The sequence below is a fragment of the Bipolaris victoriae genome, assembly GCF_000527765.1.
Source record: "Bipolaris victoriae FI3 unplaced genomic scaffold scaffold_19, whole genome shotgun sequence".
NCBI classification, from domain to species: domain Eukaryota; kingdom Fungi; phylum Ascomycota; class Dothideomycetes; order Pleosporales; family Pleosporaceae; genus Bipolaris; species Bipolaris victoriae.
In genome coordinates, this window is record NW_014575373.1 from 306017 (window position 1) to 330978 (window position 24962).

Consider the following 24962-nt stretch of genomic DNA (forward strand, 5'->3'; position numbering starts at 1 on the left):
TAGATGTCTGAGGGGGTGATCTCGCATTCTAAGCAATACTACCTAATATAGCCGTCGTGCTGAAAGAACATGGATACAGTATCATCACCGATCCATAATTGGCCTTTTACACCATGAATAGAATGCGTAGTGTGCACCCAACCTCATCAGAATAGCCTGAAAGTTTAACCCATCACGCTCGGAACATTCCGGCTGCAGCATGTTTACTTCTTTTTGTTGAGGGGGATGCGCACATGACGTCTGGCCCAGTGCGCACACGATCTCAACGAAAAGGGAATGAATCTGATACATCATCATTATGCAATCGTCTCGATGCCGTCTTTTTACGTCGTTGTGCTGGAGTAGTGAGCACATGGTATCCAAAGCAGGGCACAAAGTTTGGTACGGCGTCATATCAAGTTCTGCGTTGAACTTAGCCCAGTAGTTTGTCGATCGCCCAAGCGTGGAGATCGTCCAAGTACGCATCTCTGTACCCAAAACTACTCTTTTTTGGGTACACATGGCTCTAACAACTGATATGAGATGGTCTCCAAATTCCATACTTTACCAGACCGAGATATCCATCTGTTTGCATCAAGATAGCGCGAACCGTTTTCCTTTATATGTTTGATTCAGATCCCGATTCAGTTGCCGAAGTGATCCAAGGGGATCTTTGATATACTTGTTGAGTAAGCACATCAACCAACTTCACTTGGAATCATTCGCATCTAGTAAACTACAATGGGTATTCATTTCGCAATTAGTAACCAAAACTCGGCTAATCTACAGTGTTTAGACACCGAGGCAACGGAGAAAACTTCTTCGCAAGGTCGATCAACGTCCCCCGAAGACCCAAAGCACGAGGAAATCCCAGATGGAGGTCTTTTGGCGTGGACGCAAGTCGTCATGGGCCACTTGGTCATCTTCAACTGCTGGGGATACATTACGTCGTGAGTTCCCAAGTTTTAAACATGACTACCAATCGTACTTAATGCTAAACGCGCATCCAGCTTCGGTTTCTTTCAACAATACTATGTTGAAAGCCTGGGTATATCATCATCAGACTCTGCCTGGATAGGCGGTTTGCAGATGTTTCTATTGAACTTTGTCGGCGTCTTCTCCGGAAGGACAGTCGACATGGGGTACTTCAGACAAACCCTCCTTCTCGGGTGCACACTCCAAGTCTTGGGTATCTTCATGACTGCCCTATCAACGAAATACTGGCAGTTGTTTCTCGCACAAGGTGTCTGCAGCGGTCTCGGACACGGCTTTTTGTTCGCACCAATCGTCTCTATCCTGCCGACTTATTTCAAGAAGCATAGAGCGGTTGCTGTTTCTCTGGCCACTTGTGGAGCCTCGACGGGCGGTATGGTATTTCCGCTCATTGCCTACTCATGCCTCAACCGCGTAGGGTTTCGATGGACCGTCCTGATTATGTCCTTTGTTGTGACCTTCAATGCTGCTATGATTCTCAGCTTTACCAAGACCCGTGTTCCGGTCCGTAAACCACGTTCGATTCTTGATACGCGGGCGTTCAAGGAACGATCCTTCACTCTATTTACGATAGGCTCCTTCCTCGCTCTATGGGGGTTGTATTTCGCTTACTTCTATGTGAGTCTTTTTATTTTCCTTCTACGATGCGAAAGATATATGCCAGTAAACTAACAAGATCAGATTGGTGTTTTCGGGCGCACAATACTTAATTTCTCCCAAACCCAATCTTTGTTGTTCATTATCGTCATGAACGGTGTGGGATTGCTTGGCCGGGTCATTCCAGCATTTCTGGCTGATCGATACTTTGGAATACTGAGAACACTTATCCCTGTAGCTGGGATTAGTGGGCTACTGCTATTTGGTTGGGCAGGTGTATCCTCCACTGAGGGATTGTTTGGATGGGCTGTTATCTACGGCATTGCGGCCAATGCTACCCAGAGCCTCTTTCCAGCAGCTACTGGAGACTTAAGTACTGATCCGACAAGAGTAGGCACCAAGGTTGGCATGGTCTTTGGTATCGTGAGCGTATCATGTCTCACAGGACCAGTTATTGGAGCACACCTTGTTGCGATTCATGATGGGAACTTTTTATATGCTCAGTTGTTTGGAGGCGCCACGCTATTGGCGGGCTGCTTAGCCTACGTGTTAGCAGCCATCACGAAGCCAAAACCAAGCCCCAATTAGTTCTCAGGGCTGTAAACTAGTAGAAAATAATCTTTTATAGGATAATTTACACCTCTATGGTCTATTATGATTGCAATTTCTCTTCTCGCATCGTTATAGATGACTGGCTTAATCTGTACAAACTTCACCTTGCTCAACGTCGATGATGGCTTACATGAATTGCTCCAGGGCTTTTCTGCTCCTTCTGGACAAACTGCAACCTCATTTTTCAATAAGCTATGTGTAGCTCTCGCTGAAAAGTGCCCGCAGGTCAGGTGTTTGCATCACAATATGGGTTGCCAGCGTCAGAGCTTGGTGTTTCTTCTTTTCCAAAAAGTAAAAAACCAATAAATCATAAACTTCTTCAACTCACAACGTGAGTCAAGTCCGCATCCCATAATTTTCTTATTTTGATGTTTGTTTTACACACTCTTGTAGTTATCACATTGAGCCTTACTCGATGGGGCATAGCACCTTGGCTCAGTATCCTGTACTTAGGCCAGCTGTCGCTGCCCCACCACCATGATTATCGATTGTGCAATACTTGTTCTGACTTGCTGACTCTCCTTGGGTTGTGTGTTGAGCCGCAAAAAAAACGGCCGGGCCCTCAAAGTATCCTTGACAGAAAACAGCGGAAAGGTTCTCTTACGCCGTCTTTCCTTCCCTGTCTTTCAAAAGATCAGCTATTAGATTCATATATGTAAACAACTTGGTTCGCCATATCCTTTCGAAATCTCCCAACCATGGCCAATGCCAGATCATTGAATATCGAGGCTGTTCTTGCTGTTCTTCGATGCTTCTCTCAACTTGAAGGCCAGAAGCAACCAAACGAAACGCATAGCTACGGAACAGTTGCTGCTTCCAAGATTGAACTCAGTTACAAATCTAGGAGTCCAATCCCATTACTCTTGCCCGCGGCCCCATTCAAGAACTCTTCCCCATTGAAAGTTTTGGACACTAAAAACCCAGATTTTGCGGAAGAGCTGGGTTTGGCAAGACTCGATCACCTCTGCAATGAGTTGGCGAAAGTGTATCGTTATGGCGCGGAGCTTACGATAGTATCTGATGGTCCTGTCTACAACGGTGAGCTGTACTCGATGGACAATATGTGCGTTCTACTAATCCTTCGTTGTTAGATCTGCTGTGTATACCTGGTTCTGATTTTTATGATTATGGTGTCAAACTACGAAAGATTGCAGCAGATCAAGAATTCACGCGCATCCGATTTCGACGCCTGGCGGACGTACTTGGGATTGCTGATGGGGATTCATTGCCCAAGGATGAATATATAGCCTTAGCTGATACTTGCCGGGCCGAAATGGAAGCTAGATTTCTGCCCGATCAGTCAGAGATGAAGGAAAAGATTGAAAATCACAAAGACACAAACCTCACATACCAAGCGTACGTCAAGCTCACGGATGAGGATTTGCGATGGGGTCCAGATCTTGATCCAGCAATCAAGAATAATAGGGAGAGATACACTGAGGAGACTAAGAAAGTTGCAGTCAAGATGACGGAGCGCCTGCTTGTGAGTTTGCATTCTTGCTTTAGATTTGAGTGTTGGGCTCACAATGTACCCTCTAGGCTTATGAAAGAGCCTTGGAAGCTGCCTTTCCCGATCACGTCAGGCTTTCTATTCATCGATCTACGGGCGAATCCAAGATACCGGTTCCTTTGATACCCCAATTGGATGGTTTTGGATTCCAACCTTGGCACTGTTGTGTTGTAGTAACAGCTCAAGGGCGGTACGTAACCGGCCACTTCAAAGATTACCAACACAACGACAACTACGAAGTCATTCTGAAAGATGGAAGACCTTTCCTCGTACGTGAGAAGAATGACGACTTCAACTGGCCCGAACATATCAAGCTGCATCATGCGTATGGAGGCAAAGTGATTGTAGAGAATACGTTGTTGGAAGATATGGAACTCACTACGGAGTGGAAAGTAAAGCTTGCTAACCTCGCATTGAGATTCAAAACTGTAGAAGTACGAGGGTTTCAAATCTGAGGCTTTTTTTAGACTTGCTATATGTTTCAAGCTGTTCGTTACAGTCAATGGAACAACGTAGCTCACTCTTGTATTCGCCAACGCGTCTCGTCTTCGTAGTTACGGGATCGCGGCCAGATGAACGCGCAGCACCAATAGTGTTATGACACTGCCCATGTGGCCTTAATATTCAGCTGTGCATTACTGACATGGATACCAGAGCAACACTTTTGCCAAATCGAGCGGGCCTCGCACTAACGCTCAGGTCTTGGCGGGTTGTACGCGAAAGCCGCAAGTGACATATTATGTAAACTATGCACGGCCCATGACTGTCTGCCAAGCCAACGCGCATCCCCAGCCACCAGCCCTCGACTTCGTCACCAACATTCACCAACAGGTTCCCCGATCGCACCTATACAGCACCTACGTACATACTTAACGAACCGAATATCCCTCCATCCTCGCTCCCACTTGTTGCGCGTATCAAGTACTCGACTTAGGCCCATCATCCTTGCGAACTTCACAAGGCCGCTGGTGGCAAAGGCGGGCGACTCTGCATCGCACTGCGCGTCCGTCGGCTGCCATTAGCGGGGTGGGCTTTCGATTGATTGCTGGGGTCGCGTACCTGGTGCTGGCGGTGGATGCGACATATACAAAGTCAAGGCTGCTTCGAAGCCTGGGAGGGTGGGTTCCCTTGTCGTCCAAGGGGGTTTGGTGAGTTCAGCGGGCATCTTGGATAGCTAATAATATGAACTTTTTCAACTGTGGTTTCAAGGCGCTCGCCTATCCTGTACCGAACATCTCGGATCCTGTATCGCCGTGCCCATGTTCTCTAATCTTTAGGTGTGATGACACGTCCAAGCAGGCGACAGTCTTGCTCGTAGTCAAAATCCCCACAACCCATGATATACAGCTCTTCGCTCTACAGTACGATGCTGACAAGCTGCTGTCTGGCACTGTCAGGCTCACTAGTGGCAATAGCCATATTCCACGACCACAGCTGGACGAGCTCTTGCGAAACAAGGATAACAAGCATTGGGACATCAAGACTCTTACCCTGAGCGTTGACCAGTCATGTCCTCTCTGGTGTCCGGCCGCCATGTCTTTCAGTCCCAAGCCTGGATGTGACTCTTCTTTCCGCGAGTTTGTAGAACTCACCAAAGCAACCACGATTCACGTCGCCTTCGATTACAAGTATGTGCGCAAGGAACATCAGGGTATGTTCAAGGCGTTTAGCAAAGCTGCGAGGGGCCTGGCTGGCTATCCAATCGATGGAACACTCATTAAACAAGGGCTGAGGAGGGCAAGCTGGGAGGTCTTCTGCCCTGTTGACGATATTGGGGCGCCGCCTGCTTATGATAATCCTCGTAAGCGGCCAAGGCAGAGTGAGTTCTGTCCCCGTCCAAACTCTGGCAATTAATTAAACATCCGCAGCAAGCCTGGGGTCACCCAATCAGTCACCGAAACGCTTCGCGCCCCAATCGCCTGCTAAATCCGACACCTCTGACACTACCGTACCGCTGAGCCCGGCTACAGCTGATGCTTTGATAAAACAATTCACGCAGGTGTCGCCCGAAGTTGACTATCAGACTGAGGCTATCAATGCGGCGGTCAGCAAACAACTGCCTGCGTATCTTGAGAAGGTCCTTCCTGACGTCCTCGAAAGTCTGCTCGCTGGCGCGCCCAAGACCCATATTGGCTCACCAGCCTCTTCATTCACCTCTGTTGATTGTCTCGGCAACAAATATCCAAAGCTACCGCCCCTGACACTACTGGGAAAGACATGGATTCCCCACCTCCGCGTCCATCTCGCTCAGCAATTTCAGCAATACCAGGCCCGCCAATTACAGCATTTCGAGCAACTTGTTGATAAAAAGCTGGATGAGGTCTGGAACGAAGCGTACGATGCACGAGCCCATGAAACGGCAGAAATGATGAATGAAATGGAAGAGCATAAAGCAGACATTGCGCTGTTGAAAGAGGACACTATCAAAGATCTTGGGCGTGAAATCGAGGATGTTTTCACAAAGTGCAAGGAAGAAGGAGATGTGCTGAGCAACGACGTCAATGAGCGGTTATCAGAGCTCTGTGATAGACTCTATGACGTGAAGAAACTGAAACTGCGAAAGATGATTGCGAAAGAATTCAGCAGGCAGAAGCGAAAGAAGATGGGCACGTTGAAAAGAACGGGGAAACGGCTAGGGAGGAGTGACAAGAGGCTGCTGGGGAGAAGGAGAGAAGAAGAGGAAGAGTGGGTTGACTGTTGAGGCCCTGGTTAACTTACAAAGGCATGCGCTTCATCCTGCATAGTATCCTCACATGTTTACTCTTGACGAAGACTCCGCATCTTCGTCTACAATAAGAGTCGATGTGTAGCCTGTCTCAGCAGACGTGGCCTTCCTCTCGTTGGGAAGCCGCCAGGTTGTGGGAATAATGACCGTAGTTAGAGCCCGCCCTTGCCCTACTAGGGATTGCCTGTAGCTCTCTACTCCAATCATCTACAATGAGAAAGAATAGGCTGTTGTCGGGAAATCATCATGAGCCACAAAGCCTTCGAAGACTTGAATAGCCAGGGAATGGCCAAAGAAGCTTTCATACATGGTCTGTAATAACAAATGCCAAAAAGACAGAAAATATGCTCTCGTCTTTACTATGACTTGTTCTCTGCGTCTTCTCTCCTTGTTCCCAGATCCGCTCTCAATGCCTCTGCGATAATGTCCCTTTCCTGGCTCACAAACATTGTGTTACCCACATTACACGCTCCCTCTATTTCAACGCACAAAAGGTTGGACAAGAAAAAGAAACCCCCTTCTTCCAGCGACCCAAATCTTGAATAATCCCTATTCAGTATTCAGATCCAACCGCCAATTCAAACATTCTCCAGAGAGCGTCTCCCCTTGTTTCCTATGCTCCCCATCCTCATTACACTTATCAATAACCTTCCAAAACTCCGTCTTGCACACACTCGCACCCCAAATCAGGCACGGCTTCAACGAATGCGATAGTTTCTATAGCGATGATTTCGGAGATTTCGCAAACGTATTGGCGTTTAACTTCGTCAGCGTTCAATTTTTCGGTTAGTTGCCTGCCTTTAAGCGATTGATCACAGTGTTTGACTGCACTGTTGATTATGCGTGCGCGGCGGGTCTATTGGCTGACGCCATCGTAGCAGCGCCTTTTATCTTTGCTAAAGTCGGGCGTTTTACGGGTGGGGGCTGCTGTTTTGTTGTTGTCGCTGTTGTCACTGTGGTTGGCGTGACGATGACGGTTTTGGTGGGTCGCTTTCTCATGGCGTAGGCTCTCCCTTTTTCCTCTCCTGCGTTCTCTTCTTCTTGGTCGTCTTCTTTGTTGTCGCCGGGCGGGATGATGGACATGCCGCCCCCGGGTGTTGGACTGGGGCCTGGCGGTGGACCGGGTTTCGAGCAATTAAGTGTCGGCCATGTATTAGGAGTGATGGTTGATTTAGGAGGACCATGAATGATAATTAGGTAGGGGAAGGAAATCCTGGGTGGCGGTGATGGTGGGGAAATGAGGAGCTTGCAACCGCCTCCGTTGCCGCCGTCGCCGCCACCGTCGCCGCCTCTACCTCCACCTGGACTGTTACTGTTCTAGGGATCAAGTTCATTATTCGATACTTGTCCTGGTCAGGTTGTACGTCGTGTGCCTGACGCGATGCATGTAACGTAAAGCCAGGTAGTAGATAAGCTGATTTGAACGGTGGACTATACGTTAAGGTTAGTTAGCCATACGTTCAAGCCCGTCAACAACGCCGACGCTAGTCAGAGTTCATGAAAGTCAGTCGACCATAAGTAGAAGTTAGTCTGAGTTATTCAACGGACTTCGACGGACTTCGACGGATTTCGACTAACGTCGGCGTAGTTAACCGTATATCAAAGTTAGTAGACCGTATATGAAAGCTAGTCCACGTCAAAGCCTATTAACTACGTCAAAGTTAATTAAAGTATATCGAAGTTGGTCGCAGGCAATCGACCATGCAGTCTACTATTTAATAAAAGAGAAATATTAATATCTACCGTGAAATTCTGGCTATATCCACTGGTTGACTAGAGGGGTAGACCCACCTGTTGGGCCACACACATACCTTGCACGCCACTTTAGGCATGCCGTGCTTGGCATACAGCCCCTTAGACTCGTGCGAGAGACCTTAATAAGACCTACTAGTTGGTACCTATTATAGCAGTTGAACTTTGATGTTGCTGAATAGTCTGCATTGAGGACTCGAATAACCTTCTCACTAAGGGAGGGTGGGGCTTTTTGTAGGAATATAAAATTCTATGTTACTTTTAGTTCCCACTCAAGTCGCCCTCTTTCACAGTTCCTCACCTTAATAACATCACCTCGACAAAATTGTTTCAACAATACCAAAGCTTGCTTAATCGGATTATAACTACGGCGCTGCTGCCCTATCGCGCGCGTAGATGCCTAGAGGAAATACTGGCCCCCACACTAACACCAAGCTACGTGTCACGATCGTCAATTGGCTTCGCTCGTCGGTCAACCTTTGCGCTGGTGGTCACTTTAAACTTAAGTGTCTTGTGCATCTGGTTCGCGCTGTGGTAAACGAGTGGGATGTCATCGATGCTTTCACCTGCGTGGCTCGATGCCCTCTCCTCGTCATCCAACTGATGCCCTTGAAGTTTGCCCCATTTTCCGCTGGTAGTGGATAGCCCTCGGTGGGTGGCGCTGCTGCGCCGTCCCTGGCTGGTGGCTCTACTGCCCTCTGGCCAAGCGGAAGAGCGGACCCAGTGTGGGCAAAGAGGAGCATACCACAAGAATACAACCCTCTTCTAGACCAAGTATATCGAGAAGCGAGACCGGGGCTAACAAAGTTAGTTCTGTGCTAAGAAACACGTGGGGTGAATAACTCACAAGTCGGGTTCTCAGCCAACACTACAAAAATTTCCCCAAAGATTGTGAGTTTGTAGGTAGTGAGGATGAAGGCCAGGATACTGAGACCCAGCGCGATCGAGACCAGGATGCGGTTCTCGAGTGACATGTTGAGGCGCATAATGAATGGAATCGGGCACACAGCGAAGAATACATCTAGGAAGGCAGAGTAGGCTGAAGTGAAATAGCCCAAATCTGACATGACCTTGGTACTGGCGCATTTTCCGCCCAGTATGGTTCTGTTCCAGCCGAATTCGACCGGATCGCATTGCTTGTACCACCAGACTGAGGTAGCTAATATACAGACCTGGGAGCTGAGTTCGAGGGTCCAGAATAGTATCATCGTCTTGAGGCCGTAGTTCAGAATGCGCTTGAGAATAGCGATGATGGCGAACTTGGGTAGCGGAAACGTCCATATCAGTACCAAACTGATGATCACATTCCACTTGAGAGCTAGCGGTATCAACGGAGGATCGATGGCCTCCACTCTTCATCTAAGACCGTACTAGGTGCCGATTGTGATCAGGACGCAGGTGACGAGCATCATAACGACGCAGAATACGGCAATAGTCGTCTATTCCAAGGCCACCGCCTTTGCTGAATATGCGAGTGCCGACTCTCAACGCCACGAAGCCTACAACACAGTTAGCTGCCATTCGGCGCAACATAAGAGGGCTACTCGCAAACTGTGACTGGGAACATGGACTAGCAAGCCCTATCATCGATGGTGTCATAGTCTACGTCCCACAGTCCCATAATGTTGATGGTTGGAGTTGCAAAGGCTTTCAGAACCTTAGACGATCGTCAGACGAACTTTAGACCCATCTGGCGCGATAAAGCGGGCTCATTGTTAGATATACTGCCGTGGGATGCGGCGTACCATGGGGCGTAGGATGCGTCCCATGTAACGGTCAGGACCCTTCGACAGCTCCATGGCGTATTGATATTCGCTACATAGTTGGCTTATAACATTTGGATTGCCAATGAATACCGTATACAGAGGGTTGGCGATTACGGGTGGCTTGGTGTTTCTAGAAATTCTATCGCCAAGCTCTCACTGCAATCCCAGTCACTGAAATCCCAGGGCAGCGCATGGGAAGGAAATGTCAATTCCTGTTGGGAAATGTCCATTCTAGTATGCTTTTGGGAGTCTGAGTGGATTGCTATGTCATCATCGAACTGGGAGCTGGAGGACTCTGGTCGATTTGGGACAAGGTTAGCAGAGCCTGTATCACCTGTGGGCTCTGGAGCTGGCCATTCTGAAATAAGAGCACTATTGATATGATGTGAGTTTGGAGTCGAGATAGCTAGCGAAGTGTGGCTGCGGGGAGTTGGAGGAGGAGCACGCGGGTTCTCAAAGCTGTTTTGTTCGTTCCACGGGGAAAAAGGACTTTTGAGTGGAATGGCAAGCTGCTGCTTCTGTTTCAAGTTAGCATCCCGTTCCAAGATAGCACGCCGTTCCAAGAGGCGTTGCGGTTCCAATAAGCGTTGCCATTCCCTTGGTAAGCCCTGCGCACAGTTAGTACAGATGTTGAAAAGACGGCGTGGTACGCTGGAACACCCAAATACGCGAGAGCAGAAGCTCTTCTTTCTTTTTTGTACATCTGGAAGGCATGAGAGGTCCAGAGGGAATACTTGTCACATACTTTAAATTCTCCAGTCGCACCATCGATGGTGATGTGGTGGACGTGCAAGGGGTTCGTGGGAGTGGAGATAGTCAGGGGACGTCGTCGGTGAGCTGCGAAGCGACCCAGCAAGCCGCTCTGCTTTGGTTTCGCTGTTGGTGATGCGATATCTGAGTGGGCAGGTTTCGGAGTAGGTTCGTTGTTGACAGGGGATTGGCGATCTTGATCCTCGCTACGCGTGGTCGGAGTGGCAGGCAGATCGAGAAGAACCGCTCCCTCACCAAAAACGTAGAAGTCGCTGTTGTTTAGGTCGACGGCACACACAGGCAGCGCGTAGAACGAGATTTTGGAGACTCTATCCAGACTGAGTCTGGAGAAGACTGAGAGTGCCGTAGAGTACAGAGCGCTGCTTGTTATTGAGAGCTGTGAATGGCCATAGATCGCTTTCTTGTAAACGTGAGATGATTCGAGTGCATCCTCGAATGCGAGCCGCTTGACTGGCGCATGTCCTGGTTGTAACATACTCTCTCTCGTGGTGCTGGCTCGGTATATCGTGGAAGTGTCATCTCCAGGGTTGATCTCTGATCGAGCTTTGGAGATGATCGAGCTTTGGAGATGATCGAGCCTTCATACTCCAGACCCTGCATTCGTTTGGCAAGGTCTGGATAGCTCTCTAACAGTTGTTCAACCAGATCGCATAGCTTCCGTGCACAGCTTTGTGCTTCTTTCATAGATTCGCTGGCAACTGGTCAGGTACGCTCTTAAATGGAACAGAGTGGTCTTAGGTCGATACCATTGCATGATAGTCAACATCAGTCTGAGTGAAAACTTGTAGCTTTGCAGTCTTTGGACAAAGGTGTTGATACAATCGGACGTCCTCATACCCTCGTTGATATTCGGACTCGTATGTATGAACTGCTGGAGGTCCGAGTACGTCATGACACATCCAGTCAATGTTGTAAGCAATTGGTCGAGCTGGATCTGACTCCCTCTCTCAGCGACTGCTTTTGAACGACCGCTAACGAGATCCTGGAGGCGATACAGCGCATCTGAGATATCTGACACTCCCTCGTTTATACCTGCTGCAAGCGATGGGGAGCCCTTGCATTTTGTGGAGAGCAATGAGACCACTTTGTTACCTGCGGCGGGGAGACCCGCAACGGATGCCGCGACTGAAAGAGGATCCACTTGACTAGTGCGTTAGAATCATCCGTTATATCTGGAACAGGGAGATGAAGAAACTTTATGAGCATGAAAACAAGACTGACTTTGGAAATGATAACTATAGTTCACGTCGCATCCTACTCTAAATGTCAGTGGCTCTTCTGATCGTATCTAGATATGTGCACCTCAATCCCTTGTCCTCGGAACATAGTCGATAAGCATAAACTCATTCCTTCTTAGACGCTTCGAGTGGCATCGTACCAAAATTTTGATCCCTCCCTGCCTCAAAGTAGCTACCATCAACATCTTTCTGTATGCCACCGAAAGCATTGTATTGGCGATTGCCGTCGCCATACTGGTTAGCAGTATCAGGCCTTTCATCGAAATCAGAGTCGGATAGTGATGGAGGCACTTCCGCCAGCTCCTGTCTAGCTCTCTCCACCTCCTCGACTCTCTTCTGCGTGGCGGCTCGAAATACGCTGTGCGCAACCATGACTTGTAGATCTTTCAAAATATCATCCATCAAAATTTCAACTCGAGACTTCTTGCCCAGCTTAAGGACAAGTGAGCGATACACCGAAATGACAGGTTCGCTACCCGTTGACTTTTTGGCAATTTTCATGAAGATCTTCTGCAGCTCCCTGGCTTTTTTCTCACAGCTTTCGAGGAGTTCCTTTAGCGCTTTCTCATCGTTGGAACTCGCATTCTTTGCCGGCCCTTTCGCATCTTCAAAGGCGTTTTTGACAAGTGGAAGCCGGTTGCTCACTTGCTGGAATGCTTCGGGTAGTCCATGGAGGTTCTTGATCGCATCATACACCTCAATAGTAGTGTCGACGATGATGACAATACTGCCAATCAGGCCAAGGATTTCGAAACCAGACGCCATATTGCGGCACGGGATCAAACAACAGCCTTGTTTGAAGAGGACTCAGTGCCTACCCTGTAGGTCAGCTAAGTATCTGAAAGCAATTGTCAGCTGGCTAGCAGAGTATACCGGAATGATACGCACAGCACTCAATGTAGATTATGCAGCAATCTAGAATTGGTATTGAGAGTGCTAAAAGGTCTGAAACCCCTCAAAGAATACGGGAGATAAAGGGTTCTTCTAGCTACAGAACTATGCACCACCAAACGTAGCTCCACTATTGTGATGCATGCAATTGCATACGCGCTCTCATAAAACCTGCAGGCTCCTAGCGCAGAACTTCGCAAATTAATATTTGCTTTTTATCTTTGCTTTGCTGCCTGTTATACTCAGTAACCGCCACTGCCATTGCCAGTAGGCACTAATATGGCTAGAATCCAGCAGGAAAGAGATGCCTAGACTTGAGCTTTCACATTTAACGAGGAAATGATAGGCTTATCATATTAGTGGCGTCTCGCTACGAAGCATGTGTGGCTGGCTCAGCTCCCCCATCAGCTCATCTGTTGGCTCCAGTTGAACTCCCGCGTCTAGCCCCGCAGCGATACTGCTGATGCCTGCACCGCGTCCTGGAAGAAACAGGCCGTTGCCAACTTTTATGTCTTTGTCATCAGCTCGGGCCTCTTCGGCCCCGCCCGCTCTGTCACGATGGGACAGCGGTGACAGCACTATAGAAGCGCCATAGAGAGGCCAGCGCTCATCGAGAACATACCGCACGACAATCTATACCAAGAGAATGGAGGACCGTGATGTGTCCAGGCAAAGTAATTACACACATGCTGTGATAAATCATTGCACTATAAACACACCCTGCGTCTCACCTGCTTCAGACAATACGTCTGTATGTATCTGGCCCACTGCGACTCTCTCGTAGGCTGTGCCTACTGATCGAACAAGCATAACGTTGCAGGTACACCACTCTGCATCGCGCAAGGTTTTATCGTAAAGTTCTTCGTCGGAGCAAACTGCATCCTCTGAAAGATGGGCAACGAGTGGCCCATTTGTTGTGAGGCTATTGTTCGACTTCCATACAGACAGCGAAAGAAGTCGAAAGTTTTCAGCGCTGCTGCGAAGTGCATCATTCTCCGCAAGGCCTATGAGCATGCCGCAACGCCGCTTGGCTCTGTCAAAGACAAAGTATGTGTCCTCAGTAGTGTGTCTACTTCCAAATGGATCCAACAGCGGTTTTGGAGCTTTGACGAGTTCGAAAGCGTTAGAAGCAACGCTCATGCATTTGAGCACGAGTTTTTCTGGGCTATCCAGATTGTGTGTCGCGAGGGGTCTAAACAGCGAGCTCATTGGTCTATGGCCTGGGCGTACTAGGTCTGCATATCCGACTCGCCCAATCCAGCCTGACCAACTCCAACTGGGTTGCGGTGAGGCCACGACTCTTCGCTTGACGGTGGTGATAGGAGTCCATAGTAATGCAATGTCTAATAGGGATACTGGAAGACCGGCGACGAACGACCAGTCAAACATGTGACCCAACTCGGTCTGTATGCCGGTGAAAGCATTGATGATATCGTCGGGGTATCGCATTATCTTCGCTGTGTATTCTTTGATGATGTCTTCGTACCAGCGGAACTCGTCCAACGGACTATAAGTGCCATTCTTGATCGCCATTGTCTTTAACTCTGCGCTTGTCACGCGCATCTTTTCCAGTGTGTAGAAGCTGACTCTGTCACTCACGTATCTATCCTCACACACGAGGTATCTTTTACAGTGAAAGTACACCTGTTCCTTGAGAAAGTATATACTCCGGTTCGAGAGCAGTCGTTCTTGGAATGTCCAGGCGCGTATGTTGTAGACACATTCTCCATCCACATAATCGTATTCGTGATTACTCAGCATGCGCTCAAAAAATGATCGTTCGACCAGGTGCAGTCCCAGTTCTATAAAAGTTGCAGTAGTGTTGCGAGCCGTGGGTGGAACGCCTGGAAGGCCAGCATCGGCAGAATCTCCGCTTAGGGCTACAATCGTAGCCACTGCGCAACTGTAGATCGAACACATTTGGGCGAGGGCATTTGCTTTGTTGGCGGCATCGTCTTGGATGATACACTGTTTGACATGAGTTCAGGTCTGTTGACAACAAGCTGTAGTGAGCCAACTTACCATTGTGTCGATCCACAAGTATCGCTCACCTAGACTCTTGACAAACTTCATGGAGTCCCTGATTGTCTGAGTCAATCGCTGCGTTGATACACTTCCAGGTTTGCGCAATTGATCGTAATTCTCCACCAGGGTCAAGAACTGCTTCGAGTCACCCCAAACGTAACTCAAAGCAAAGTATCGATGGCTAAAGTTGCCGACGACCAGGCAGTCATCCACTACATCCAAGAGAAGAAGCGATTCAGTCTCGGGAATAGACTGTCGATGTTCGTTGCACACACTACCGTGATCGTTTTCGCAATCGTAGAGCCAACTCTTGATCATCTCTACATCTGCCCAATGATGCTTCACTGTACGGCTGTATTCAGATTTTTCGACACTAAAACCGTCCAATGAGGCTTCGTGCTTCTTCAGATCAAGGTCGTCGTCATGGAGGAAAACACTCGATAGGAAACCATCAAACTCGCCAGCAAAGTTCTGTGAAATCGGGGGTGCATCTTGCGGTCTTCCTTGTTTTCTCTGAAACTCCCTGTTCCGAAGAATATGCTTGCAACAGTCGCAATAAAGGATAGGTTCGGTGAGGTTTTCGTAATCTTCATATTCTTTGTAGCCGTCGTTCAACCAGGTTGGAGTACCAATGCGAGCGAAGCCCGCAAGCTCGCCATCATCAAATGATTTCTGACAGGGCACACATAGATCCCCGTCCGAAACACCATCGTCCAACTGCCGAATAGCTGCGCGTGCGTACGGGTTGAACATGATTTGGCTTTGCGCAATTAGATGGAAGGGCTGAGGGATAGCTGGGTATGTAAGCACATAGGGTTACGAGCTCGGCTGAGTAGCATGCGGGGGAGATGCGCATGATAAGGTACCTAAAGTACTCGCCAAAAATTTCGCCTCGCCAACCACCACTTTGAACGCGCCACCAACGCTACACTGTATTAACTCGCCCAGTAGATGCAGCAAAAGATGGTGCGTGGTTGAAATATAATATTCAACCCGTGAGATATTGCGATTAGTATATTGCAGGCTGTTGCACACGTGAGTGTGGTGAAGTCATGTTAGAAAGCGACTTGCACTTTCACGCCCATCTCGAACAGCTAGCGACGCGCAATGGAGTCCTCGCCCATGAAACTTTTACAGGAAAAGCCATCAACCCTGTGTGTAAAATCGTTCAAAGCGTTGTATCTGGAGGCGACAAGCGCATAGTCTTCCCAACTGAGTATGAGAACGTGGTAGGAAGTTCTGGCACTGATATGACCTGCCACATGCGCACGCAGATTATGACTCTCGACGAAGGAAAAACTTTCTTGTACACGGGCTCCTTGGCGCTCGAAGCCTGCACAGTCCTTATCTATAAATATGTGTGTCAAGGACTTGATCGCATGCGGAATTTCCTCGCCCAACATCCGTTCCAGCTCTGTGCCACTATAAGTAGTGGGAGACATGACCTCGTATTGGCGATAGTCACCGCCAAAGTATAGGAATTGCATAATTAATCGCGCCGAATCCAGAGCTGCATATCAATAAAGCAGTCCGCTTTCAAAACAAACTCCACGCTAGGGAACTCCAACATGGGATATTGTCAAGAGAAGTTCTGAGCTTCGTCGAGAATCTGCGCAGCGACCATAAGCTCCATGTCAAATTAATCAACAAGGAAGTGAGAACCAAATACCGAAAATTTTGGAGAGAAATTGGACTGGACGAAACAACTGTCAACCATTCAGCTACAAGCGTGTCAGTGAAACTTTGCGCACCTGCAGTAGCGAGTGACGCGTCTCGACGCGCGCCTCTTATTCTTGTACAACATCACCTCACCATCTCGCATCGTTTCCAATATCAACCACTCTCACGTGCGAATGCGACCAAACCCAACATTGGTTTGGCCATCCAATAGCAGCCGCTGGGATTTTATTGTTATGGCCACCCGCTTCTCCAGCTGACTGCATGTCAGCCGACGCTGGTCCTCAGCTTTCCGTGCTGGAGAGTCTCAGCCCAACAACGAAAAATCATCCACTGCAACGCAGTTCCTTTGGAACTAAGGACCGTGTGGCTCTCAGCATCGCCAGAACCAGACAATTCGGCGAGGGCTCCGGCGCAAGTGATCATATACTGCGAGGTCTGACCTCTCAGCTATGATTACAGGTGTCGATCAGATTTCAGCTGCCTAGAAGCAGGCGTCCGGTTGCGCTCGAAAGGGTGTTGTCACGTGTTCGGACCGAGTGGATCTTCTCGGAAGTCGAGGTCCTCTCAATCTGTACATAAGACGAGCGCAATTCTAATTGAGTGATGAAAGCGGCTCCGAGCATACCCTCCCATCACTCCATATATCAATACACTGATAGAATTGACTGGCCGCTGGGTTTTGAAGTATACCCAGCCCAACTAAGCGAACTAATAGTAACCCCGATTTGGCCATCTCCAAGCCATCCGTAGTCTAGCTCTCGCGGCGATTGCCCTCATCATACGGCCTTGCACAAGCCAGAATGAGTTCGGTCCCTAAGCCCTCTCTCCGCACGGAGCATCTCGAACGCACACACATTTTGCAGCAGATTCTCCGAGATGTCGACGCCTACTCTTCCGAATTCGACAAGGTCGACTACGATTCCCTCAAGCAAGACGTCCTAAGGCCTGTATTGGCCGAAACATTCGACCCGGAGACCCAAATTCGCGGGTTCTTAAAGACGTTCAGACACACTCCTGCCTATAAGAGTGCGTTCTCTCAGATTGAGAGCCAGGAACTCAAGGACCAGATTGAGAAGTTCATCGACGGAAAAGGCGCAAAAGATGTTGTTGGAACAGACGGTTTCCACCTCCTCGCGCACAAAAGCCCGCCCGTGCACCACCATTTCTCTCTTCTCGCTGAGCTAAAGAAGTTGATGCTAGGCGTCGTCGGACTCAACGACGCTGTCAAGGACGTGCTGCACCCCAAACACAAACATGTCAAAGACCTTCCCATCGTGTACGAAGATGCCGCGAGCAGCAAGGTCGTCGAGGTAGGTACCAATTGAGACTGCGACCGCGAAGGCATGCTGATGTTCCGCAAGTGTTACAGTGAGGTGCCTTTTGAGAACTGGGGATCAACTGTGCACAACCAGCCCAAGTACACCTTTCTCCCTTTGACGGTGCACGGGGTGCAGAACGTAGTGCAGTTCGCGATCAAGAACAACTTCCGCGTGCGATGCGCAGGGTACCGGCACAGCTGGAGCTCCATTTTCTCCCAGGACAACGAGATCTTCATTTCGTTTGTGAATTTGCACACGGTGACGACGCTTCCGGATCCAATGTCGATTATCCCGGGAGAGTATAACCCTGCCACTATTCCAGAGCTCAAGAGCATCGATTTGAAAGAAGAGACTGTGCCCGGCAAAAAAAGGCTTTGCCGTATTGGCGTGGCAGTCACGAATGAAGAGTTTCGCCGCTGGAGTGTGGGGGGCAAGGCGTGGACGTTTCCGGTTGATGTCATCTTGGTCGAAGTAAGTAAAGCACCACGGAGCAAAATTGAATTGCTTCAATATGTTATATGATGCCAAGCTACGTTCCACGAGCTTGTATCTACGCGTTCAGATACATACGAGCTGGCCGAGCCATTCTTCGCAATCTCTTACTGACGGTCCGTAGGTTACCATTGGTGGTGTCAATGGTCCCATTTGCCACGGGGCTGGCATTTCACACAAGACACTCTCGGACTATGTCCGTCGCGTCGAATACGTCGATTGTAATGGCAACCTGAAGATGGTGGACGATGTGGAGGAACTCAAAGCGGCTGCTGGTGCGTTTGGTCTGCTCGGTGTCGTTACCCACATCACCTTTGAGCTTGACGCGATGACCTATGCAGTCATGGTAAGGCCTTGACCCCTGTGGACTCTAATACTAGGCTGATGCAGAGTAGAAACCACTCAAGGAAGACGTCGGTCTCGGCGTTCCACCCCTAGACAAGAGCGACATCCCCGTTGCGCTCAGGAGTGACTGGTATGACGCACCTGACGCGGAGAAGCAGATAGCAGCTGCCACTACGGAATTCGAGAGGAGGGTAGCAAACGACTATTATAGCGAGTAAGTACGCATGAATCTTCAGTTAGTATAATCAACTCACGATTGCAGATGGTTTTGGTTCACCTATCAGAGGAAAGTCTGGACAAACACCTTCAACACTACCGCCGACCCTGCCGGAGCCACCAATTACCCAGATGACGCCAATGTCTTTTTGCAGTGGGTCCAAGGCTGGCTGGGAGGTGTCATCACCACTATTCCCTTCTTCAACGCGATTCCAGGATACTGGCAGACCCAGCTCATTGCATCTCTAGGTATGGCTGCGTTGCCACCTACGCTGGGCGAATCCAGAACCCCAACCTACAAGACCCTGCTTCCCAACGCTCTCCATTTCCGCCGTGGTGTCCAGAACATGCGCGTGCGCGACCTCGAAATGCAGCTCCCGCTGCCCGCCCGCTCGGACGACCCGACAAAGCCCGACTTCAGCATCATTCAGCGAGCCTGGTGGGACGTCATCAAGCTCGTCTACCAGGACGCCGAGAATAAGGGCGATCCTTCTTCTCCGATGCGTCTCACGCTCGAAATGCGCATCATGGGCGGCAGCGATGTGCTCATGGCGCCGCAAAAGGGCAACGACCTCGGTACGCTGTCCATCGAGATCCTCACGCTCCCCGACGCAGTCACGGACAATGAGTGGCAGGGTTTTGCGCAAAAAGTCGTCAATTTATGGATGAGCTACGGCGGCAACGTGCGACCGCATTGGGCGAAGGAGTGGGAGCAGTTCTCTTTCAAGGGCATCGAGGCTAGGAAGTACATGAAAGAGGTGGCGTACAAGGAGCAGATTCCGCAGTTTCGAAACGCTTTGGCGTCCATTGGGAAGAAGCACGGGTGGACGCTAGATCAGTTGAAGAGCAGGTATTCGAATGAGCTGTGGGACAAGTTGGTTTTTGAGTAATGCGGTTTTGAAGATGGAACTGACCCGTGCACGTAAGCCTGTATGACTGTGGGGGCCAGCGGTACACGGAACGGTATGGTCGAACGCCAAGTATCGAGCGTGAACTTTGGTGCGCTAAGTCATGCGTTGCAAATTAATTGTGCGAGAGTGAAAGCAGGGTGACAGGAATAGATGTGGTGCCGGCGTGTATATACCGGACAAAAGCACAAGTTCTCACAAACGGGTAGCTCATTAGAATAGTATTTCACCCGCCTGCCACTCAAATGATGATTGTTACAACGAATGCTGCGACAAGAACATAGGAATCCGTTGCAAATATGACTGCACTCCATGCAACACCTGTTGCCCAGGGGATCCTTTTCTTGTCTCATGCACGTGCTAAGTGCGTGTTAAGTACGGCCAATTAGTGTGTCTATCCCTGTATTGTCTTGGTCTTCATTTGGAGCAGTCAAAGTCGCTCACTATACTGTATTCAAGCAGGAATGCTATTGTTTTGACCCGCAAATTCGTCCCTACGATAATTCATGAATTCTTACGTTGGGAGTAGATGGTAGAACTATAGCCAAATATACTAGCCGAAGCTAGATTATACAATAAAGTCTATATGTAAGAGAGTAGTTTGCTAAGTTAACCATAATAAGTATAATAATGGAATTCAACCCATTGTTATATCTATTACTTCAGGTGGTCTCCTCCCCGGTATCCCAGCCAAGAAGGAGGAAAGACGACCATTTTGGTGCTGGAAGTGACGCGCCCAGTACTTCGTGACAGTAAGCTCGAGATTACCAAGTTTCGAGAAGGGGCTGACGTATGGTGCTATCAAAGTAGGCTGCAGCTGATCAAGATTTCTAAAGCCCAACTTGGCAACGCAGAGCCTTCACAATATACATGTTGACTTTCTCGAGCGCATTAACCAGCCATCGGAGCGCCTACCCTCGACAACATTTCGCATCGCCGATTTAGAGCTACTATGCTATCTTCAAGGTGTTTCGTGGCGTCCTCGTGCGCAACTTATCCTGCAGGTGTTGCGACCCGAGTGGGGCCAGCTGAACCTGCACAGCCTACTGCACAGCCACCACGAAAGCGACTACTTAGGTGAAGAGCATCTATATAGGACCTCGAGACTGGAGCTTTTGAAACTGGTTGTATAAGATGAGATTGATGCGGGTACGCCCCCTTAACATAATACTATGAAAACGGCTAAGATGTACTAGATCAACTCAACGATGGAAAAGCATGGCCCTATTACTCCCTACTGCCTTATCGACACCACACCAGAAGCCGGGTTGTTGAGTACCAGCACAGGGATAATAGTCGACATCATTTGCATAGCAAAACTGTGGATTTGTGGCGGGGCACTGAGTACAGTCCAGTTGGGTCTGCAACCTGACGAGACCCAAAATGTTTTACTGAGAGGATGGCAGAGTGTAAGTGCAGCAAACTGGGCTGAGAAACAATACTAACTAAGAAGAAAAGGCCGTGGGTGATTCAATAAAGAGTTTGCCGGCTGGGGTGTTGCTTGGTGGCATCGCGCTCTGCACTTTAGGATACTCGACGTCGTGCATGCATGCCTACAGCAGAGCGAGGAGTCGCTCTACGATAGCAGCCGCTGCATGCATCGTTCTCGTGCTTATCGACAGTCTGCCGAACGGATTGAAAGTTGGCCCGCTCGAGAGACTCATGATCATATTGCCTATCGCAGTCAATGCGGGTTTGACTTGGGCATTATTCACATCAAGGCCTGGGGCCAAACCTGTTGCTACTAGCACAGTCTGAAAGACGAGATTGGACTTCGCACAGAGATATATACGCAACCCAATCATCGAAGTGGCTCTATAAACTGCACAGATACGTTTTCCATGGATAAAGCGATTGATTGTCCAAGTGCTTTCGCATATTGTCAAGGATGATTTCGAAGAGGCGGTGTTAAATCGAAGCAACATGCTTTTGCTTGACTATATGATGGAAGACGAGCTTTGGTTCCCAGTCCAAATTGTGCTACCCTGTGGTGTGGCGCAACAGTGTTTGACAAAATTGTAGCGATGTGCTCGATATGAGATACGCCGAGCCGCCAGCCTTGAGCCATTTGGATGCAGTGTCTCCAGATTGTTGCAAAGTAGAGCCAGGATCCATCTTTCAGGCTAGTCACTTTGCTTGTGAGCTTTACCCAACGCCAGATCTAGCAGGGTTGTGTTCCGGACGCTCCATAGCGATATCGTTCCTCTGTTTCCGCTGTTGCGCTGGGTATCTGCCCCACTTTAGCCCAGCGGCCCGTAATAATCAAAGCTGCTACCTAACTAACATGAAGCGTACGGCGTCAGCTTCGGCCCTTAGTAGCGCGCGGGCGATGCATCCAGAGCCTTTGGCCCTACAGAAATCGACTGCCTGTCATGGTTGCCGAATCCAAGGGCGATACACAACGCAGCACGTCCTTGCTCACATCGAATTCGACCGCACACGAGAGAATGCCACTGTGAGCTCCGCGCGAGAAGAGTGGCGGATGCAACATTGACTGGCGCAAGGCCAGAGGTTAGCACCACGAGATTTATTGCACAATACATCCACACTTTAGTGAATGGGAGACTGTATTTCCAAGGGGTGAAAGATCCGCGGTTTCGGATGCGAGACAACCGGTTCTATTCTGGACAGCATCACGTCGCTGGTAGCCTCGCGTATCGTGTCCCACCGTTGGCGCGAGGGACTACGCACGATAGTGCAGCGACGCATGAGTACGCGAATCGTGGAAGGAATGCGGTCTCAAGGCCTTTTCAGATCATAGGAAGCGCGCTTCACCACGCCGCATATGCGCAAAGGCACTGTCATTCGTAGGGAAGTGTCGAGTGATCTCACTTAGACGGAGTCCGCTAGTTTTCAGTCGATAGACCCTCCTTCGCCGATCGCTCACGCGAGTGAGCTTACTGAATAAAATACACTTCCTATCCATTCCCTCCCGAGATCTTTGATTATATGGGCACTCAGTTTGGCTGACCAGCTGGTACGTGCTCGTCAGAAGCAAGTTACGACAGCTTGGGCGTAGTGGCAATTCTGCCGGGCTAGAGCCTGACCCTTTCGGAAGCTTGTCCTGCCATCCAGACTACTGGTGTCGAGATGGAGATCGGGACGATCTGGCAATCGAGACTAGGCTGGCGAGTTGGATGTGGACATCGTGGCGATATTGACGCTGGAGTGCAGCATATCAGTAGGGCTTGGGCGTGCTGATACATTCCCGCTGACAAAGTATCACTCAAACTCTGATTTCGTACGTTGACGCTTGCTCCCAGCTCTTTCGGAAATGCACAATCGCTGACAACAGCCCAGGTCACCGAGCGCAAGAAAGTTCCTGACGACCTGGCACTTCTTGGGCCACCGCCCACTTCACACACACACCGAACGGCTTGCGACGCTCGCTTTGATGATGGAGGACATTTGGTGGGGAACGACTTTGATGGAAACACATGGGAATGGATCGTGGTGGTGTTTTCGCGTCACTGGTGTATGGGTTGTTCAAGAGCAAGATTGTTTTTCTGGATGAGGGCGGACGGAGTGATGTTCATAAGCGGCGGTGGTTCAGATTATACCTAGTCTTGGGTAGCAAGCATCTTAGCGCAGAGTCCCTTCTCTATAGAGCCATAGGTGCAACCGGCAAATGCTTTGTGCAAATAGACATCTCATGTAGCACAAACTCTTCTCTGCTTGTGTTCAGTGAGCGACGCGTATACCCTTGTATTCACGTCTAGATGCCAAGCAAGTCTACACAGGACGCACCATCAATGGTCAGTGCAGAGGAGTAATGTGATGCTCATTAGGTGAAGCCAAATCGCGGGCTCAAAGACGTTTAGACAATAGACATATTTGCGATACGACTAGTGATACGCTATATACAATGACTATCCCAAGGGGCAAAGCCTCCAGGAAGCCTGGGTATAACAACAAGCCACTGAGCTGCCGTCCTAAGCAGGGCGGCTGGTGGCGTGCTCGGATACAAATTACACTTACATTGGAGGGCGGCTCCAATAGTGCATGGGGCCCATCTACTTGCCCCTGTAAACAAAAGAACAGATCCGCACTAGGAAAAAAAAGAATAAAAGTGTCGTACAAGTTGAGAGCGCCATTGAGGACGAGAAATGCTACTTTTCGTGCGAACGCTATGCTATGCTCTGACTGGAAGGTGAGAAGACTTGTGTGTTGACGCGTTGGTGAGCCCTTGTGTTCGGGCTGCTAGTGACTATGCCCGTGGAATAGCGAAGGGGCGGCGCGAGAAGTCGTCCAGCTCTTGTTCGTGTGGCCGATTATAGGTATGACCGCCATCATCGTTGTTGTGTATGTCGTTGTCTTCTTCGACATGGCCCATTAGGTAATCCAGAGATCGCCGCAGCAGACCGCGATCAGCGCTGTTGTACGTATGGTAGATACCGACTTTGACGACGATACCCAGAACCACCGCGAATGGGCCCCATGTCGACCAATCCATAGGGTCGAAACCGAGATACGCAGTGAAGAAGGCCGTCATGAGGAGAATAATTATTAGAGTAGCCAAAGACCAGCTAGAAACCGTTAGCGCTGAGTCTCGTGCGAGCGAAGAGATGGCTTACAAAGGGCGGCTTCGAGCGTAGTACAATGTGATGCCCGTATAGATAGTGCCACTAAAGAACCACACGCCGATAGATCTATAAATGATTAACACGTGACGGAAAGAAAGTCAGACTGGCATGGCGTGAACAGCCACACCCATGGGTCTCTCACATACATGTTTTGAATCATGGACAATGGCACCCGACGAATGTCGCGAAACGAAGGATTATCGCTCTTGATGGTCGAGCCGATGAAGAAAATCCACATTGAGCTTGCAAGCATGAAAGTGAGTGATATGTCTTGGATGATCCGGGGTGTGCATGGTACCCTCACGGTCGGGACGTTCGACCCGGCCATGCTTGAGGGTGATGTGCTCATTCCCGACGAACGTGCGTGACAAAGACGGTCTGACTGTATTCCACGGTCGACCTGGGGTTCAGGTCTGGTAAGCTGAGTCGAGGGTTGGAGACAAGAAGCCTAGCAAATCGTGAGCGAAGGCTCTCCCATGCGCAAGACGCAGGGAAAAGATGGAAAGAGAAAGTATAAGAGGGAACGGAAAGGACATGGAAGAGAGGACTGGTTGGGGAAG

At 49.4% G+C, this 24962-nt stretch overlaps 12 protein-coding genes across 12 annotated transcripts; 7 read left to right on the forward strand and 5 right to left on the reverse strand.

The window, feature by feature from the left end:
- Positions 1–720: 720 nt before the first annotated feature.
- Positions 721–2157, forward strand: COCVIDRAFT_24367 (hypothetical protein; the record flags this gene model as incomplete). The annotated part of the gene is made up of 3 exons (XM_014703842.1): positions 721–929; positions 990–1590; positions 1654–2157. The coding sequence occupies 3 exons, from the start codon at positions 721–723 to the stop codon at positions 2155–2157; spliced, it is 1314 nt and encodes a 437-aa protein (XP_014559328.1).
- A 722-nt stretch (positions 2158–2879) lies between these two features.
- On the forward strand, positions 2880–4146 carry COCVIDRAFT_91855 (hypothetical protein; the record flags this gene model as incomplete). Its single annotated transcript, XM_014703935.1, has 3 exons — positions 2880–3219; positions 3273–3664; positions 3721–4146. 3 exons carry the CDS (start codon positions 2880–2882, stop codon positions 4144–4146), a joined length of 1158 nt encoding a protein of 385 aa, XP_014559421.1.
- Positions 4147–4873: 727 nt separating this feature from the next.
- On the forward strand, positions 4874–6392 carry COCVIDRAFT_92094 (hypothetical protein; the record flags this gene model as incomplete). Its single annotated transcript, XM_014703936.1, has 2 exons — positions 4874–5510; positions 5560–6392. The coding sequence occupies 2 exons, from the start codon at positions 4874–4876 to the stop codon at positions 6390–6392; spliced, it is 1470 nt and encodes a 489-aa protein (XP_014559422.1).
- An 861-nt stretch (positions 6393–7253) lies between these two features.
- On the reverse strand, positions 7254–8248 carry COCVIDRAFT_13742 (hypothetical protein; the record flags this gene model as incomplete). Its single annotated transcript, XM_014703823.1, has 2 exons — positions 7254–7733; positions 8228–8248. The coding sequence occupies 2 exons, from the start codon at positions 8246–8248 to the stop codon at positions 7254–7256; spliced, it is 501 nt and encodes a 166-aa protein (XP_014559309.1).
- A 588-nt stretch (positions 8249–8836) lies between these two features.
- Positions 8837–9010, forward strand: COCVIDRAFT_91853 (hypothetical protein; the record flags this gene model as incomplete). The annotated part of the gene is made up of 1 exon (XM_014703937.1): positions 8837–9010. A coding segment is annotated over one exon (174 nt), but the record flags the coding sequence as incomplete, so codon positions are not given.
- Positions 9011–10044: 1034 nt separating this feature from the next.
- On the reverse strand, positions 10045–10374 carry COCVIDRAFT_91935 (hypothetical protein; the record flags this gene model as incomplete). Its single annotated transcript, XM_014703938.1, has 1 exon — positions 10045–10374. A coding segment is annotated over one exon (330 nt), but the record flags the coding sequence as incomplete, so codon positions are not given.
- Positions 10375–12048: 1674 nt separating this feature from the next.
- On the reverse strand, positions 12049–12708 carry COCVIDRAFT_92155 (hypothetical protein; the record flags this gene model as incomplete). Its single annotated transcript, XM_014703939.1, has 1 exon — positions 12049–12708. The coding sequence occupies one exon, from the start codon at positions 12706–12708 to the stop codon at positions 12049–12051; it is 660 nt and encodes a 219-aa protein (XP_014559425.1).
- Positions 12709–13533: 825 nt separating this feature from the next.
- COCVIDRAFT_35467 (hypothetical protein) lies at positions 13534–16802 on the reverse strand (the record flags this gene model as incomplete). The annotated part of the gene is made up of 3 exons (XM_014703940.1): positions 13534–14802; positions 14899–15378; positions 16785–16802. 3 exons carry the CDS (start codon positions 16800–16802, stop codon positions 13534–13536), a joined length of 1767 nt encoding a protein of 588 aa, XP_014559426.1.
- A 537-nt stretch (positions 16803–17339) lies between these two features.
- Positions 17340–17864, forward strand: COCVIDRAFT_92141 (hypothetical protein; the record flags this gene model as incomplete). Its single annotated transcript, XM_014703941.1, has 1 exon — positions 17340–17864. The coding sequence occupies one exon, from the start codon at positions 17340–17342 to the stop codon at positions 17862–17864; it is 525 nt and encodes a 174-aa protein (XP_014559427.1).
- Positions 17865–17888: 24 nt separating this feature from the next.
- Positions 17889–19801, forward strand: COCVIDRAFT_92124 (hypothetical protein; the record flags this gene model as incomplete). The annotated part of the gene is made up of 4 exons (XM_014703942.1): positions 17889–18329; positions 18475–18696; positions 18746–18909; positions 18958–19801. The coding sequence occupies 4 exons, from the start codon at positions 17889–17891 to the stop codon at positions 19799–19801; spliced, it is 1671 nt and encodes a 556-aa protein (XP_014559428.1).
- Positions 19802–21027: 1226 nt separating this feature from the next.
- Positions 21028–21577, forward strand: COCVIDRAFT_92051 (hypothetical protein; the record flags this gene model as incomplete). The annotated part of the gene is made up of 2 exons (XM_014703943.1): positions 21028–21226; positions 21270–21577. The coding sequence occupies 2 exons, from the start codon at positions 21028–21030 to the stop codon at positions 21575–21577; spliced, it is 507 nt and encodes a 168-aa protein (XP_014559429.1).
- A 2449-nt stretch (positions 21578–24026) lies between these two features.
- Positions 24027–24730, reverse strand: COCVIDRAFT_13748 (hypothetical protein; the record flags this gene model as incomplete). The annotated part of the gene is made up of 3 exons (XM_014703824.1): positions 24027–24345; positions 24394–24468; positions 24549–24730. 3 exons carry the CDS (start codon positions 24728–24730, stop codon positions 24027–24029), a joined length of 576 nt encoding a protein of 191 aa, XP_014559310.1.
- Between the last annotated feature and the right edge of the window lie 232 nt (positions 24731–24962).